At 38.5% G+C, this 19,484-nt stretch overlaps 1 protein-coding gene across 1 annotated transcript in view; it reads left to right on the top strand.

Moving 5' to 3' along the window:
- Positions 1-19,484, top strand: part of LOC129975416 (uncharacterized PE-PGRS family protein PE_PGRS54-like) — a 35,741-nt gene that overhangs the window by 4,097 nt on the left and 12,160 nt on the right. The window contains exons 3-18 of the mRNA XM_056088479.1: positions 13-105; positions 151-258; positions 562-675; positions 2,730-2,822; positions 2,868-2,975; positions 3,327-3,392; positions 5,448-5,678; positions 6,000-6,095; positions 8,151-8,243; positions 8,289-8,396; positions 8,748-8,813; positions 10,869-11,114; positions 13,335-13,580; positions 14,097-14,162; positions 16,218-16,934; positions 18,723-19,439. Of these exons, the coding sequence (XP_055944454.1) occupies positions 13-105; positions 151-258; positions 562-675; positions 2,730-2,822; positions 2,868-2,975; positions 3,327-3,392; positions 5,448-5,678; positions 6,000-6,095; positions 8,151-8,243; positions 8,289-8,396; positions 8,748-8,813; positions 10,869-11,114; positions 13,335-13,580; positions 14,097-14,162; positions 16,218-16,934; positions 18,723-19,439 (3,168 nt within the window). The remainder of the gene's footprint in view (positions 1-12; positions 106-150; positions 259-561; positions 676-2,729; positions 2,823-2,867; positions 2,976-3,326; positions 3,393-5,447; positions 5,679-5,999; positions 6,096-8,150; positions 8,244-8,288; positions 8,397-8,747; positions 8,814-10,868; positions 11,115-13,334; positions 13,581-14,096; positions 14,163-16,217; positions 16,935-18,722; positions 19,440-19,484) is intronic.

The raw sequence follows: 19,484 nt of genomic DNA on the forward strand, positions 1-19,484 counted from the left end.
AATTTGATAAAGGTCCAGGAGGCCAAGGACCATACGGATCTGGACAGCAAGGGCCAGGAGGTGCCGGCCAACAAGGTCCTGGCGGTCAAGGACCATACGGACCAGGTGCAGCAGCCGCCGCAGCAGCAGCCGCTGGAGGATATGGACCAGGAGCTGGACAACAAGGCCCAGGTGGAGCCGGACAACAAGGACCCGGATCCCAAGGACCTGGTGGACAAGGACCATACGGACCCGGAGCAGGACGACAAGGACCTGGAAGTCAAGGACCAGGAAGTGGTGGACAACAAGGACCAGGTGGTCAAGGACCTTATGGACCAAGTGCAGCCGCCGCAGCAGCAGCCGCTGGAGGCTATGGACCTGGAGCTGGACAACAAGGACCTGGAAGTCAAGGACCAGGAAGTGGTGGACAACAAGGACCTGGAAGTCAAGGATCAGGAAGTGGTGGACAACAAGGACCTGGTGGTCAAGGACCTTATGGACCAAGTGCAGCCGCCGCAGCAGCAGCCGCTGGAGGCTATGGACCTGGAGCTGGACAACAAGGACCTGGAAGTCAAGGACCAGGAAGTGGTGGACAACAAGGACGTGGTGGACAAGGACCATACGGACCAGGAGCAGCCGCCGCAGCAGCAGCAGTAGGAGGATATGGACCAGGAGCAGGACAACAGGGACCTGGAAGTCAAGGACCAGGAAGTGGTGGACAACAAGGACCAGGTGGTCAAGGACCTTATGGACCAAGTGCAGCCGCCGCAGCAGCAGCCGCTGGAGGCTATGGACCTGGAGCTGGACAACAAGGACCTGGAAGTCAAGGACCAGGAAGTGGTGGACAACAAGGACCTGGTGGCCAAGGACCTTATGGACCAAGTGCAGCCGCCGCCGCAGCAGCAGCTGGAGGATATGGACCTGGAGCTGGACAACAAGGACCAGGAAGTGGCGGACAACAAGGTGATTTATACTTCCGTGTATACTGACCCGTTTGGAAATAGTGGAAAGTTTATTTTCGTTCTTACCATCTAAAGAAACTCTCACCCTAAACGTTCATTAACCCTACACGTTTATTAACTTTCCAAGTAGTTTCAGTCGACGTCAAAATTGACACTCTCAGGGCAGATAATTGAAGTGTAGACGTTCGAGTACAAAGTTCAACAATTTTTAAGTCAAAAGTTAAGCACCATTAAACTAAACATGAATTCAAATATTAAAACAAAATCGGACAAAGAGCATTAGTTTCTACATTTATTAATAACTGCTAAATTTTTTAGACATTAATAAATGTGCGTTTTCCATGTGAATAAAAAAGGTCAAAGCAGGAATTTCGTCTAATCCAGTTTTTACAAACAGAACCAGAAAAGTCAAAGGTAAATGAGTTTAAATTAAAGTAACAATCATATTTCAATGTTATACAAAGGTTCTAAATGGCAACGCAATTTTGAATTTACATTTGAATTATATTAATGAATGAATAGATGTTAGGGTATTAAGATGACTGCGAATAAAAATAATATTTTACAGTGAAATCGAAATAATATTTCCTACTTATTCTAAAAGAAAATGAAATGAAGAAATAATTGTGGAAACTTTACATGGAGCTGTAAAATTCAATTAATAAAACAAAATTAAAAAGGTCCCAAATAGCCAAAGGTATGAAGATACTTATTAGTAGTTTTCGATTTCGCTCATTTGTTTTATTATTATGTCAGGAATGCAATGCTAATAAAATTTGAATATATAGATATATATTACTATTTAAATGAAATTTCTGTAATTCATACAATTTTTGACCAAAATATATAATTTTCTAAGATTACATTTCCAAATACTCGTTCGTATTTTATACGATATGGACGGAACTAAGTTTTAAGGAAACATATTTACCGTATAATATAAAATTTTTAATTCTGAAGAAGATATCTTGTATTTCATGTATCGATATTAAATTCGGAGAAAATATCTTTGAAATTGAAATAACCTTCAAATGATATATAGTCCCTTTGGTTCTGATGGATTCTTAATTATCGTTTTGTTAAAATAATTAGGATACCAATATTTTTTCCGGGATTATTATTTATAATATATATCTCTTCACCGAATACTCTTTAAGAAAGGTATTTGAATGAAAACTTATCTTAAGGAGGATATCTTAATTAAGTCATTCGTTTTTATTCATAACTTGACTGATAAACACTCCCTATATATTAACAGGATATTTCTACATAAAATGTTCTAGAAAATGCATTATAACATGCAAATTATGCATAATTATAAGATCTCTATGAAATTATTCCAGATGAATCCAAAGTGTCACACACATAAATAGCAGAAATCGTGTATGTTCATTTTTCCTTTATTTCGAATAATATGCATTTTTCATTTTAAAAACGAAAAGAAAACAAAGGTTAAATTTTCCTAATTATTCTACAGATAGTGATTTCCGTATAATGCTTAATGAAGGATTTGAACATGGAAAATTGGACAAGGTTTTTCATATAAAGTACCGAAAAAAATCCAACGTACATTGAGGCGTTTTCTATTGTGAAAGAAAGAAATGCTTCCATATTCGATTCCATACTCAAATATGCTATTAACTAGAAAAATTATATGAAATTATCAATCTGAATTATTAATTCTAATTTCTAAAAATAGTGAATAATAGCTTTTAAATAATATGCGCTTCTTTTATTGCATCAGTTTTAAAATAGAGAATTAAAAATCTATCTCAAAATTTGATAAAGGTCCAGGAGGCCAAGGACCATACGGATCTGGACAGCAAGGGCCAGGAGGTGCCGGCCAACAAGGTCCTGGCGGTCAAGGACCATACGGACCAGGTGCAGCAGCCGCCGCAGCAGCAGCCGCTGGAGGATATGGACCAGGAGCTGGACAACAAGGCCCAGGTGGAGCCGGACAACAAGGACCCGGATCCCAGGGACCTGGTGGACAAGGACCATACGGACCCGGAGCAGGACGACAAGGACCTGGAAGTCAAGGACCAGGAAGTGGTGGACAACAAGGACCAGGTGGTCAAGGACCTTATGGACCAAGTGCAGCCGCCGCAGCAGCAGCCGCTGGAGGCTATGGACCTGGAGCTGGACAACAAGGACCTGGAAGTCAAGGACCAGGAAGTGGTGGACAACAAGGACCTGGAAGTCAAGGACCAGGAAGTGGTGGACAACAAGGACCTGGTGGTCAAGGACCTTATGGACCAAGTGCAGCCGCCGCAGCAGCAGCCGCTGGAGGCTATGGACCTGGAGCTGGACAACAAGGACCTGGAAGTCAAGGACCAGGAAGTGGTGGACAACAAGGACCTGGTGGACAAGGACCATACGGACCAGGAGCAGCCGCCGCAGCAGCAGCAGTAGGAGGATATGGACCAGGAGCAGGACAACAGGGACCTGGAAGTCAAGGACCAGGAAGTGGTGGACAACAAGGACCAGGTGGTCAAGGACCTTATGGACCAAGTGCAGCCGCCGCAGCAGCAGCCGCTGGAGGCTATGGACCTGGAGCTGGACAACAAGGACCTGGAAGTCAAGGACCAGGAAGTGGTGGACAACAAGGACCTGGTGGTCAAGGACCTTATGGACCAAGTGCAGCCGCCGCCGCAGCAGCAGCTGGAGGATATGGACCTGGAGCTGGACAACAAGGACCAGGAAGTGGCGGACAACAAGGTGATTTATATTTCCGTGTATACTGATCCGTTTGGAAATAGTGGGAAGTTTATTTTCGTTCTTACCATCTAAAGAAACTCTCACCCTAAACGTTCATTAACCCTACACGTTTATTAACTTTCCAAGTAGTTTCAGTCGACGTCAAAATTGACACTCTCAGGGCAGATAATTGAAGTGTAGACGTTCGAGTACGAAGTTCAACAATTTTTAAGTCAAAAGTTAAGCACCATTAAACTAAACATGAATTCAAATATTAAAACAAAATCGGACAAAGAGCGTTAGTTTCTACATTTATTAATAACTGCTAAATTTTTTAGACATTAATAAATGTGCGTTTTCCATGTGAATAAAAAAGGTCAAAGCAGGAATTTCGTCTAATCCAGTTTTTACAAACAGAACCAGAAAAGTCAAAGGTAAATGAGTTTAAATTAAAATAACAATCATATTTCAATGTTATACAAAGGTTCTAAATGGCAACGCAATTTTGAATTTACATTTGAATTATATTAATGAATGAATAGATGTTAGGGTATTAAGATGACTGCGAATAAAAATAATATTTTACAGTGAAATCGAAATAATATTTCCTACTTATTCTAAAAGAAAATGAAATGAAGAAATAATTGTGGAAACTTTACATGGAGCTGTAAAATTCAATTAATAAAACAAAATTAAAAAGGTCCCAAATAGCGAACGGTATGAAGATACTTATTAGTAGTTTTCGATTTCGCTCATTTGTTTTATTATTATGTCAGGAATGCAATGCTAATAAAATTTGAATATATAGATATATATTACTATTTAAATGAAATTTCTGTAATTCATACAATTTTTGACCAAAATATATAATTTACTAAGATTACATTTCCAAATACTCGTTCGTATTTTATACGATATGGACGGAACTAAGTTTTAAGGAAACATATTTACCGTATAATATAAAATTTTTAATTCTGAAGAAGATATCTTGTATTTCATGTATCGATATTAAATTCGGAGAAAATATCTTTGAAATTGAAATAACCTTCAAATGATATATAGTCCCTTTGGTTCTGATGGATTCTTAATTATCGTTTTGTTAAAATAATTAGGATACCAATATTTTTTCCGGGATTATTATTTATAATATATATCTCTTCACCGAATACTCTTTAAGAAAGGTATTTGAATGAAAACTTATCTTAAGGAGGATATCTTAATTAAGTCATTCGTTTTTATTCATAACTTGACTGATAAACACTCCATATATATTAACAGGATATTTCTACATAAAATGTTCTAGAAAATGCATTATAACATGCAAATTATGCATAATTATAAGATCTCTATGAAATTATTCCAGATGAATCCAAAGTGTCACACACATAAATAGCAGAAATCGTGTATGTTCATTTTTCCTTTATTTCGAATAATATGCATTTTTCATTTTAAAAACGAAAAGAAAACCAAGGTTAAATTTTCCTAATTATTCTACAGATAGTGATTTCCGTATAATGCTTAATGAAGGATTTGAACATGGAAAATTGGACAAAGGTTTTTCATATAAAGTACCGAAAAAAATCCAACGTACATTGAGGCGTTTTCTATTGTGAAAGAAAGAAATGCTTCCATATTCGATTCCATACTCAAATATGCTATTAACTAGAAAAATTATATGAAATTATCAATCTGAATTATTAATTCTAATTTCTAAAAATAGTGAATAATAGCTTTTAAATAATATGCGCTTCTTTTATTGCATCAGTTTTAAAATAGAGAATTAAAAATCTATCTCAAAATTTGATAAAGGTCCAGGAGGCCAAGGACCATACGGATCTGGACAGCAAGGGCCAGGAGGTGCCGGCCAACAAGGTCCTGGCGGTCAAGGACCATACGGACCAGGTGCAGCAGCCGCTGGAGGATATGGACCAGGAGCTGGACAACAAGGCCCAGGTGGAGCCGGACAACAAGGACCCGGATCCCAAGGACCTGGTGGACAAGGACCATACGGACCCGGAGCAGGACAACAAGGACCTGGAAGTCAAGGACCAGGAAGTGGTGGACAACAAGGACCAGTTGGTCAAGGACCTTATGGACCAAGTGCAGCCGCCGCAGCAGCAGCCGCTGGAGGCTATGGACCTGGAGCTGGACAACAAGGACCTGGAAGTCAAGGACCAGGAAGTGGTGGACAACAAGGACCTGGAAGTCAAGGACCAGGAAGTGGTGGACAACAAGGACCTGGTGGTCAAGGACCTTATGGACCAAGTGCAGCCGCCGCAGCAGCAGCCGCTGGAGGCTATGGACCTGGAGCTGGACAACAAGGACCTGGAAGTCAAGGACCAGGAAGTGGTGGACAACAAGGACCTGGTGGACAAGGACCATACGGACCAGGAGCAGCCACCGCAGCAGCAGCAGTAGGAGGATATGGACCAGGAGCAGGACAACAGGGACCTGGAAGTCAAGGACCAGGAAGTGGTGGACAACAAGGACCAGGTGGTCAAGGACCTTATGGACCAAGTGCAGCCGCCGCAGCAGCAGCCGCTGGAGGCTATGGACCTGGAGCTGGACAACAAGGACCTGGAAGTCAAGGACCAGGAAGTGGTGGACAACAAGGACCTGGTGGTCAAGGACCTTATGGACCAAGTGCAGCCGCCGCCGCAGCAGCAGCTGGAGGATATGGACCTGGAGCTGGACAACAAGGACCAGGAAGTGGCGGACAACAAGGTGATTTATATTTCCGTGTATACTGACCCGTTTGGAAATAGTGGGAAGTTTATTTTCGTTCTTACCATCTAAAGAAACTCTCACCCTAAACGTTCATTAACCCTACACGTTTATTAACTTTCCAAGTAGTTTCAGTCGACGTCAAAATTGACACTCTCAGGGCAGATAATTGAAGTGTAGACGTTCAAGTACGAAGTTCAACAATTTTTAAGTCAAAAGTTAAGCACCATTAAACTAAACATGAATTCAAATATTAAAACAAAATCGGACAAAGAGCATTAGTTTCTACATTTATTAATAACTGCTAAATTTTTTAGACATTAATAAATGTGCGTTTTCCATGTGAATAAAAAAGGTCAAAGAGGGAATTTCGTCTAATCCAGTTTCTACAAACAGAACCAGAAAAGTCAAAGGTAAATGAGTTTAAATTAAAATAACAATCATATTTCAATGTTATACAAAGGTTCTAAATGGCAACGCAATTTTGAATTTACATTTGAATTATATTAATGAATGAATAGATGTTAGGGTATTAAGATGACTGCGAATAAAAATAATATTTTACAGTGAAATCGAAATAATATTTCCTACTTATTCTAAAAGAAAATGAAATGAAGAAATAATTGTGGAAACTTTACATGGAGCTGTAAAATTCAATTAATAAAACAAAATTAAAAAGGTCCCAAATAGCGAACGGTATGAAGATACTTATTAGTAGTTTTCGATTTCGCTCATTTGTTTTATTATTATGTCAGGAATGCAATGCTAATAAAATTTGAATATATAGATATATATTACTATTTAAATGAAATTTCTGTAATTCATACAATTTTTGACCAAAATATATAATTTACTAAGATTACATTTCCAAATACTCGTTCGTATTTTATACGATATGGACGGAACTAAGTTTTAAGGAAACATATTTACCGTATAATATAAAATTTTTAATTCTGAAGAAGATATCTTGTATTTCATGTATCGATATTAAATTCGGAGAAAATATCTTTGAAATGGAAATAACCTTCAAATGATATATAGTCCCTTTGGTTCTGATGGATTCTTAATTATCGTTTTGTTAAAATAATTAGGATACCAATATTTTTTCCGGGATTATTATTTATAATATATATCTCTTCACCGAATACTCTTTAAGAAAGGTATTTGAATGAAAACTTATCTTAAGGAGGATATCTTAATTAAGTCATTCGTTTTTATTCATAACTTGACTGATAAACACTCCCTATATATTAACAGGATATTTCTACATAAAATGTTCTAGAAAATGCATTATAACATGCAAATTATGCATAATTATAAGATCTCTATGAAATTATTCCAGATGAATCCAAAGTGTCACACACATAAATAGCAGAAATCGTGTATGTTCATTTTTCCTTTATTTCGAATAATATGCATTTTTCATTTTAAAAACGAAAAGAAAACCAAGGTTAAATTTTCCTAATTATTCTACAGATAGTGATTTCCGTATAATGCTTAATGAAGGATTTGAACATGGAAAATTGGACAAAGGTTTTTCATATAAAGTACCGAAAAAAATCCAACGTACATTGAGGCGTTTTCTATTGTGAAAGAAAGAAATGCTTCCATATTCGATTCCATACTCAAATATGCTATTAACTAGAAAAATTATATGAAATTATCAATCTGAATTATTAATTCTAATTTCTAAAAATAGTGAATAATAGCTTTTAAATAATATGCGCTTCTTTTATTGCATCAGTTTTAAAATAGAGAATTAAAAATCTATCTCAAAATTTGATAAAGGTCCAGGAGGCCAAGGACCATACGGATCTGGACAGCAAGGGCCAGGAGGTGCCGGCCAACAAGGTCCTGGCGGTCAAGGACCATACGGACCAGGTGCAGCAGCCGCCGCAGCAGCAGCCGCTGGAGGATATGGACCAGGAGCTGGACAACAAGGCCCAGGTGGAGCCGGACAACAAGGACCCGGATCCCAAGGACCTGGTGGACAAGGACCATACGGACCCGGAGCAGGACGACAAGGACCTGGAAGTCAAGGACCAGGAAGTGGTGGACAACAAGGACCAGGTGGTCAAGGACCTTATGGACCAAGTGCAGCCGCCGCAGCAGCAGCCGCTGGAGGCTATGGACCTGGAGCTGGACAACAAGGACCTGGAAGTCAAGGACCAGGAAGTGGTGGACAACAAGGACCTGGAAGTCAAGGACCAGGAAGTGGTGGACAACAAGGACCTGGTGGTCAAGGACCTTATGGACCAAGTGCAGCCGCCGCAGCAGCAGCCGCTGGAGGCTATGGACCTGGAGCTGGACAACAAGGACCTGGAAGTCAAGGACCAGGAAGTGGTGGACAACAAGGACCTGGTGGACAAGGACCATACGGACCAGGAGCAGCCGCCGCAGCAGCAGCAGTAGGAGGATATGGACCAGGAGCAGGACAACAGGGACCTGGAAGTCAAGGACCAGGAAGTGGTGGACAACAAGGACCAGGTGGTCAAGGACCTTATGGACCAAGTGCAGCCGCCGCAGCAGCAGCCGCTGGAGGCTATGGACCTGGAGCTGGACAACAAGGACCTGGAAGTCAAGGACCAGGAAGTGGTGGACAACAAGGACCTGGTGGTCAAGGACCTTATGGACCAAGTGCAGCCGCCGCCGCAGCAGCAGCTGGAGGATATGGACCTGGAGCTGGACAACAAGGACCAGGAAGTGGCGGACAACAAGGTGATTTATATTTCCGTGTATACTGACCCGTTTGGAAATAGTGGGAAGTTTATTTTCGTTCTTACCATCTAAAGAAACTCTCACCCTAAACGTTCATTAACCCTACACGTTTATTAACTTTCCAAGTAGTTTCAGTCGACGTCAAAATTGACACTCTCAGGGCAGATAATTGAAGTGTAGACGTTCGAGTACGAAGTTCAACAATTTTTAAGTCAAAAGTTAAGCACCATTAAACTAAACATGAATTCAAATATTAAAACAAAATCGGACAAAGAGCGTTAGTTTCTACATTTATTAATAACTGCTAAATTTTTTAGACATTAATAAATGTGCGTTTTCCATGTGAATAAAAAAGGTCAAAGCAGGAATTTCGTCTAATCCAGTTTTTACAAACAGAACCAGAAAAGTCAAAGGTAAATGAGTTTAAATTAAAATAACAATCATATTTCAATGTTATACAAAGGTTCTAAATGGCAACGCAATTTTGAATTTACATTTGAATTATATTAATGAATGAATAGATGTTAGGGTATTAAGATGACTGCGAATAAAAATAATATTTTACAGTGAAATCGAAATAATATTTCCTACTTATTCTAAAAGAAAATGAAATGAAGAAATAATTGTGGAAACTTTACATGGAGCTGTAAAATTCAATTAATAAAACAAAATTAAAAAGGTCCCAAATAGCGAACGGTATGAAGATACTTATTAGTAGTTTTCGATTTCGCTCATTTGTTTTATTATTATGTCAGGAATGCAATGCTAATAAAATTTGAATATATAGATATATATTACTATTTAAATGAAATTTCTGTAATTCATACAATTTTTGACCAAAATATATAATTTACTAAGATTACATTTCCAAATACTCGTTCGTATTTTATACGATATGGACGGAACTAAGTTTTAAGGAAACATATTTACCGTATAATATAAAATTTTTAATTCTGAAGAAGATATCTTGTATTTCATGTATCGATATTAAATTCGGAGAAAATATCTTTGAAATTGAAATAACCTTCAAATGATATATAGTCCCTTTGGTTCTGATGGATTCTTAATTATCGTTTTGTTAAAATAATTAGGATACCAATATTTTTTCCGGGATTATTATTTATAATATATATCTCTTCACCGAATACTCTTTAAGAAAGGTATTTGAATGAAAACTTATCTTAAGGAGGATATCTTAATTAAGTCATTCGTTTTTATTCATAACTTGACTGATAAACACTCCATATATATTAACAGGATATTTCTACATAAAATGTTCTAGAAAATGCATTATAACATGCAAATTATGCATAATTATAAGATCTCTATGAAATTATTCCAGATGAATCCAAAGTGTCACACACATAAATAGCAGAAATCGTGTATGTTCATTTTTCCTTTATTTCGAATAATATGCATTTTTCATTTTAAAAACGAAAAGAAAACCAAGGTTAAATTTTCCTAATTATTCTACAGATAGTGATTTCCGTATAATGCTTAATGAAGGATTTGAACATGGAAAATTGGACAAAGGTTTTTCATATAAAGTACCGAAAAAAATCCAACGTACATTGAGGCGTTTTCTATTGTGAAAGAAAGAAATGCTTCCATATTCGATTCCATACTCAAATATGCTATTAACTAGAAAAATTATATGAAATTATCAATCTGAATTATTAATTCTAATTTCTAAAAATAGTGAATAATAGCTTTTAAATAATATGCGATTCTTTTATTGCATCAGTTTTAAAATAGAGAATTAAAAATCTATCTCAAAATTTGATAAAGGTCCAGGAGGCCAAGGACCATACGGATCTGGACAGCAAGGGCCAGGAGGTGCCGGCCAACAAGGTCCTGGCGGTCAAGGACCATACGGACCAGGTGCAGCAGCCGCAGCAGCAGCAGCCGCTGGAGGATATGGACCAGGAGCTGGACAACAAGGCCCAGGTGGAGCCGGACAACAAGGACCCGGATCCCAAGGACCTGGTGGACAAGGACCATACGGACCCGGAGCAGGACGACAAGGACCTGGAAGTCAAGGACCAGGAAGTGGTGGACAACAAGGACCAGGTGGTCAAGGACCTTATGGACCAAGTGCAGCCGCCGCAGCAGCAGCCGCTGGAGGCTATGGACCTGGAGCTGGACAACAAGGACCTGGAAGTCAAGGACCAGGAAGTGGTGGACAACAAGGACCTGGAAGTCAAGGACCAGGAAGTGGTGGACAACAAGGACCTGGTGGTCAAGGACCTTATGGACCAAGTGCAGCCGCCGCAGCAGCAGCCGCTGGAGGCTATGGACCTGGAGCTGGACAACAAGGACCTGGAAGTCAAGGACCAGGAAGTGGTGGACAACAAGGACCAGGTGGTCAAGGACCTTATGGACCAAGTGCAGCCGCCGCAGCAGCAGCAGCTGGAGGATATGGACCTGGAGCTGGACAACAAGGACCAGGAAGTGGCGGACAACAAGGTGATTTATATTTCCGTGTATACTGAACCGTTTGGAAATAGTGGGAAGTTTATTTTCGTTCTTACCATCTAAAGAAACTCTCACCCTAAACGTTCATTAACCCTACACGTTTATTAACTTTCCAAGTAGTTTCAGTCGACGTCAAAATTGACACTCTCAGGGCAGATAATTGAAGTGTAGACGTTCGAGTACGAAGTTCAACAATTTTTAAGTCAAAAGTTAAGCACCATTAAACTAAACATGAATTCAAATATTAAAACAAAATCGGACAAAGAGCGTTAGTTTCTACATTTATTAATAACTGCTAAATGTTTTAGACATTAATAAATGTGCGTTTTCCATGTGAATAAAAAAGGTCAAAGCAGGAATTTCGTCTAATCCAGTTTCTAAAAACAGAACCAGAAAAGTCAAAGGTAAATGAGTTTAAATTAAGATAACAATCATATTTCAATGTTATACAAAGGTTCTAAATGGCAACGCAATTTTGAATTTACATTTGAATTATATTAATGAATGAATAGATGTTAGGGTATTAAGATGACTGCGAATAAAAATAATATTTTACAGTGAAATCGAAATAATATTTCCTACTTATTCTAAAAGAAAATGAAATGAAGAAATAATTGTGGAAACTTTACATGGAGCTGTAAAATTCAATTAATAAAACAAAATTGAAAAGGTCCCAAATAGCGAACGGTATGAAGATATTTATTAGTAGTTTTCGATTTCGCTCATTTGTTTTATTATTATGTCAGGAATGCAATGCTAATAAAATTTGAATATATAGATATATATTACTATTTAAATGAAATTTCTGTAATTCATACAATTTTTGACCAAAATATATAATTTACTAAGATTACATTTCCAAATACTCGTTCGTATTTTATACGGTATGGACGGAACTAAGTTTTAAGGAAACATATTTACCGTATAATATAAAATTTTTAATTCTGAAGAAGATATCTTGTATTTCATGTATCGATATTAAATTCGGAGAAAATATCTTTGAAATTGAAATAACCTTCAAATGATATATAGTCCCTTTGGTTCTGATAGATTCTTAATTATCGCTTTGTTAAAATAATTAGGATACCAATATTTTTTCCGGGATTATTATTTATAATATATACCTCTTTACCGAATGCTCTTTAAGAAAGGTATTTGAATGAAAACTTATCTTAAAGAGGATATCTTAATTAAGTCATTCGTTTTTATTCATAACTTGACTGATAAACACTCCATATATATTAACAGGATATTTCTACATAAAATGTTCTAGAAAATGCATTATAATATGCAAATTATGCATAATTATAAGATCTCTATGAAATTATTCCAGATGAATCCAAAGTGTCACACACATAAATAGCAGAAATCGTGTATGTTCATTTTTCCTTTATTTCGAATAATATGCATTTTTCATTTTAAAAACGAAAAGAAAACCAAGGTTAAATTTTCCTAATTATTCTACAGATAGTGATTTCCGTATAATGCTTAATGAAGGATTTGAACATGGAAAATTGGACAAAGGTTTTTCATATAAAGTACCGAAAAAAATCCAACGTACATTGAGGCGTTTTCTATTGTGAAAGAAAGAAATGCTTCCATATGCGATTCCATACTCAAATATGCTATTAACTAGAAAAATTATATGAAATTATCAATCTGAATTATTAATTCTAATTTCTAAAAATAGTGAATAATAGCTTTTAAATAATATGCGCTTCTTTTATTGCATCAGTTTTAAAATAGAGAATTAAAAATCTATCTCAAAATTTGATAAAGGTCCAGGAGGCCAAGGACCATACGGATCTGGACAGCAAGGGCCAGGAGGTGCCGGCCAACAAGGTCCTGGCGGTCAAGGACCATACGGACCAGGTGCAGCAGCCGCAGCAGCAGCAGCCGCTGGAGGATATGGACCAGGAGCTGGACAACAAGGCCCAGGTGGAGCCGGACAACAAGGACCCGGATCCCAAGGACCTGGTGGACAAGGACCATACGGACCCGGAGCAGGACGACAAGGACCTGGAAGTCAAGGACCAGGAAGTGGTGGACAACAAGGACCAGGTGGTCAAGGACCTTATGGACCAAGTGCAGCCGCCGCAGCAGCAGCCGCTGGAGGCTATGGACCTGGAGCTGGACAACAAGGACCTGGAAGTCAAGGACCAGGAAGTGGTGGACAACAAGGACCTGGAAGTCAAGGACCAGGAAGTGGTGGACAACAAGGACCTGGTGGTCAAGGACCTTATGGACCAAGTGCAGCCGCAGCAGCAGCAGCCGCTGGAGGCTATGGACCTGGAGCTGGACAACAAGGACCTGGAAGTCAAGGACCAGGAAGTGGTGGACAACAAGGACCTGGAAGTCAAGGACCAGGAAGTGGTGGACAACAAGGACCTGGTGGTCAAGGCCCTTATGGACCAAGTGCAGCCGCCGCAGCAGCAGCCGCTGGAGGCTATGGACCTGGAGCTGGACAAGAAGGACCTGGAAGTCAAGGACCAGGAAGTGGTGGACAACAAGGACCTGGTGGACAAGGACCATACGGACCAGGAGCAGCCGCCGCAGCAGCAGCAGTAGGAGGATATGGACCAGGAGCAGGACAACAGGGACCTGGAAGTCAAGGACCAGGAAGTGGTGGACAACAAGGACCAGGTGGTCAAGGACCTTATGGACCAAGTGCAGCCGCCACAGCAGCAGCCGCTGGAGGCTATGGACCTGGAGCTGGACAACAAGGACCTGGAAGTCAAGGACCAGGAAGTGGTGGACAACAAGGACCTGGTGGTCAAGGACCTTATGGACCAAGTGCAGCCGCCGCCGCAGCAGCAGCTGGAGGATATGGACCTGGAGCAGGACAACAAGGACCAGGAAGTGGCGGACAACAAGGTGATTTATATTTCCGTGTATACTGACCCGTTTGGAAATAGTGGGAACTTTATTTTCGTTCTTACCATCTAAAGAAACTCTCACCCTAAACGTTCATTAACCCTACACGTTTATTAACTTTCCAAGTAGTTTCAGTCGACGTCAAAATGGACACTCTCAGGGCAGATAATTGAAGTGTAGACGTTCGAGTACGAAGTTCAACAATTTTTAAGTCAAAAGTTAAGCACCATTAAACTAAACATGAATTCAAATATTAAAACAAAATCGGACAAAGAGCATTAGTTTCTACATTTATTAATAACTGCTAAATTTTTTAGACATTAATAAATGTGCGTTTTCCATGTGAATAAAAAAGGTCAAAGCAGGAATTTCGTCTAATCCAGTTTCTACAAACAGAACCAGAAAAGTCAAAGGTAAATGAGTTTAAATTAAAATAACAATCATATTTCAATGTTATACAAAGGTTCTAAATGGCAACGCAATTTTGAATTTACATTTGAATTATATTAATGAATGAATAGATGTTAGGGTATTAAGATGACTGCGAATAAAAATAATATTTTACAGTGAAATCGAAATAATATTTCCTACTTATTCTGAAAGAAAATGAAGTGAAGAAATAATTGTGGAAACTTTACATGGACCTGTAAAATTCAATTAATAAAACAAAATTAAAAAGGTCCCAAATAGCGAACGGTATGAAGATACTTATTAGTAGTTTTCGATTTCGCTCATTTGTTTTATTATTATGTCAGGAATGCAATGCTAATAAAATTTGAATATATAGATATATATTACTATTTAAATGAAATTTCTGTAATTCATACAATTTTTGACCAAAATATATAATTTACTAAGATTACATTTCCAAATACTCGTTCGTATTTTATACGATATGGACGGAACTAAGTTTTAAGGAAACATATTTACCGTATAATAAAAAATTTTTAATTCTGAAGAAGATATCTTGTATTTCATGTATCGATATTAAATTCGGAGAAAATATCTTTGAAATTGAAATAACCTTCAAATGATATATAGTCCCTTTGGTTCTGATAGATTCTTAATTATCGCTTTGTTAAAATAATTAGGATACCAATATTTTTTCCGGGATTATTATTTATAATATATACCTCTTTACCGAATGCTCTTTAAGAAAGGTATTTGAATGAAAACTTATCTTAAAGAGGATATCTTAATTAAGTCATTCGTTTTTATTCATAACTTGACTGATAAACACTCCCTATATATTAACAGGATATTTCTACATAAAATGTTCTAGAAATTGCATTATAATATGCAAATTATGCATAATTATAAGATCTCTATGAAATTATTCCAGATGAATCCAAAGTGTCACACACATAAATAGCAGAAATCGTGTATGTTCATTTTTCCTTTATTTCGAATAATATGCATTTTTCATTTTAAAAACGAAAAGAAAACAAAGGTTAAATTTTCCTAATTATTCTACACATAGTGATTTCCGTATAATGCTTAATGAAGGATTTGAACATGGAAAATTGGACAAAGGTTTTTCACATAAAGTACCGAAACAAATCCAACGTACATTGAGGCGTTTTCTATTGTGAAAGAAAGAAATGCTTCCATATTCGATTCCATACTCAAATATGCTATTAACTAGAAAAATTATATGAAATTATGAATCTGAATTATTAATTCTAATTTCTAAAAATAGTGAATAATAGCTTTTAAATAATATGCGCTTCTTTTATTGTATCAGTTTTAAAATAGAGAATTAAAAATCTATCTCAAAATTTGATAAAGGTCCAGGAGGCCAAGGACCATACGGATCTGGACAGCAAGGGCCAGGAGGTGCCGGCCAACAAGGTCCTGGCGGTCAAGGACCATACGGACCAGGTGCAGCAGCCGCCGCAGCAGCAGCCGCTGGAGGATATGGACCAGGAGCTGGACAACAAGGCCCAGGTGGAGCCGGACAACAAGGACCCGGATCCCAAGGACCTGGTGGACAAGGACCATACGGACCCAGAGCAGGACGACAAGGACCTGGAAGTCAAGGACCAGGAAGTGGTGGACAACAAGGACCAGGTGGTCAAGGACCTTATGGACCAAGTGCAGCCGCCGCAGCAGCAGCCGCTGGAGGCTATGGACCTGGAGCTGGACAACAAGGACCTGGAAGTCAAGGACCAGGAAGTGGTGGACAACAAGGACCTGGAAGTCAAGGACCAGGAAGTGGTGGACAACAAGGACCTGGAAGTCAAGGACCAGGAAGTGGTGGACAACAAGGACCAGGTGGTCAAGGACCTTATGGACCAAGTGCAGCCGCCGCAGCAGCAGCCGCTGGAGGCTATGGACCTGGAGCTGGACAACAAGGACCTGGAAGTCAAGGACCAGGAAGTGGTGTACAACAAGGACCTGGTGGTCAAGGACCTTATGGACCAAGTGCAGCCGCCGCAGCAGCAGCAGCTGGAGGATATGGACCTGGAGCTGGACAACAAGGACCAGGAAGTGGTGGACAACAAGGTGATTTATATTTCCGTGTATTCTGACCCGTTTGGAAATAGTGGGAAGTTTATTTTCGTTCTTACCATCTAAAGAAACTCTCACCCTAAACGTTCATTAACCCTACACGTTTATTAACTTTCCAAGTAGTTTCAGTCGACGTCAAAATTGACACTCTCAGGGCAGATAATTGAAGTGTAGACGTTCGAGTACGAAGTTCAACAATTTTTAAGTCAAAAGTTAAGCACCATTAAACTAAACATGAATTCAAATATTAAAACAAAATCGGACAAAGAGCATTAGTTTCTACATTTATTAATAACTGCTAAATTTTTTAGACATTAATAAATGTGCGTTTTCCATGTGAATAAAAAAGGTCAAAGCAGGAATTTCGTCTAATCCAGTTTCTACAAACAGAACCAGAAAAGTCAAAGGTAAATGAGTTTAAATTAAAATAACAATCATATTTCAATGTTATACAAAGGTTCTAAATGGCAACGCAATTTTGAATTTACATTTGAATTATATTAATGAATGAATAGATGTTAGGGTATTAAGATGACTGCGAATAAAAATAATATTTTACAGTGAAATCGAAATAATATTTCCTACTTATTCTGAAAGAAAATGAAGTGAAGAAATAATTGTGGAAACTATACATGGAGCTGTAAAATTCAATTAATAAAACAAAATTAAAAAGGTCCCAAATAGCGAACGGTATGAAGATACTTATTAGTAGTTTTCGATTTCGCTCATTTGTTTTATTATTATGTCAGGAATGCAATGCTAATAAAATTTGAATATATAGATATATATTACTATTTAAATGAAATTTCTGTAATTCATACAATTTTTGACCAAAATATATAATTTACTAAGATTACATTTCCAAATACTCGTTCGTATTTTATACGATATGGACGGAACTAAGTTTTAAGGAAACATATTTACCGTATAATATAAAATTTTTAATTCTGAAGAAGATATCTTGTATTTCATGTATCGATATTAAATTCGGAGAAAATATCTTTGAAATTGAAATAACCTTCAAATGATATATAGTCCCTTTGGTTCTGATAGATTCTTAATTATCGCTTTGTTAAAATAATTAGGATACCAATATTTTTTCCGGGATTATTATTTATAATATATACCTCTTTACCGAATGCTCTTTAAGAAAGGTATTTGAATGAAAACTTATCTTAAAGAGGATATCTTAATTAAGTCATTCGTTTTTATTCATAACTTGACTGATAAACACTCCCTATATATTAACAGGATATTTCTACATAAAATGTTCTAGAAAATGCATTATAATATGCAAATTATGCATAATTATAAGATCTCTATGAAATTATTCCAGATGAATCCAAAGTGTCACACACATAAATAGCAGAAATCGTGTATGTTCATTTTTCCTTTATTTCGAATAATATGCATTTTTCATTTTAAAAACGAAAAGAAAACAAAGGTTAAATTTTCCTAATTATTCTACACATAGTGATTTCCGTATAATGCTTAATGAAGGATTTGAACATGGAAAATTGGACAAAGGTTTTTCACATAAAGTACCGAAACAAATCCAACGTACATTGAGGCGTTTTCTATTGTGAAAGAAAGAAATGCTTCCATATTCGATTCCATACTCAAATATGCTATTAACTAGAAAAATTATATGAAATTATGAATCTGAATTATTAATTCTAATTTCTAAAAATAGTGAATAATAGCTTTTAAATAATATGCGCTTCTTTTATTGTATCAGTTTTAAAATAGAGAATTAAAAATCTATCTCAAAATTTGATAAAGGTCCAGGAGGCCAAGGACCATACGGATCTGGACAGCAAGGGCCAGGAGGTGCCGGCCAACAAGGTCCTGGCGGTCAAGGACCATACGGACCAGGTGCAGCAGCCGCCGCAGCAGCAGCCGCTGGAGGATATGGACCAGGAGCTGGACAACAAGGCCCAGGTGGAGCCGGACAACAAGGACCCGGATCCCAAGGACCTGGTGGACAAGGACCATACGGACCCGGAGCAGGACGACAAGGACCTGGAAGTCAAGGACCAGGAAGTGGTGGACAACAAGGACCAGGTGGTCAAGGACCTTATGGACCAAGTGCAGCCGCCGCAGCAGCAGCCGCTGGAGGCTATGGACCTGGAGCTGGACAACAAGGACCTGGAAGTCAAGGACCAGGAAGTGGTGGACAACAAGGACCTGGAAGTCAAGGACCAGGAAGTGGTGGACAACAAGGACCTGGAAGTCAAGGACCAGGAAGTGGTGGACAACAAGGACCAGGTGGTCAAGGACCTTATGGACCAAGTGCAGCAGCCGCAGCAGCAGCCGCTGGAGGCTATGGACCTGGAGCTGGACAACAAGGACCTGGAAGTCAAGGACCAGGAAGTGGTGTACAACAAGGACCTGGTGGTCAAGGACCTTATGGACCAAGTGCAGCCGCCGCAGCAGCAGCAGCTGGAGGATATGGACCTGGAGCTGGACAACAAGGACCAGGAAGTGGCGGACAACAAGGTGATTTATATTTCCGTGTATTCTGACCCGTTTGGAAATAGTGGG

Source organism: Argiope bruennichi, chromosome 7 (assembly GCF_947563725.1).
Source record: "Argiope bruennichi chromosome 7, qqArgBrue1.1, whole genome shotgun sequence".
Taxonomy (NCBI): domain Eukaryota; kingdom Metazoa; phylum Arthropoda; class Arachnida; order Araneae; family Araneidae; genus Argiope; species Argiope bruennichi.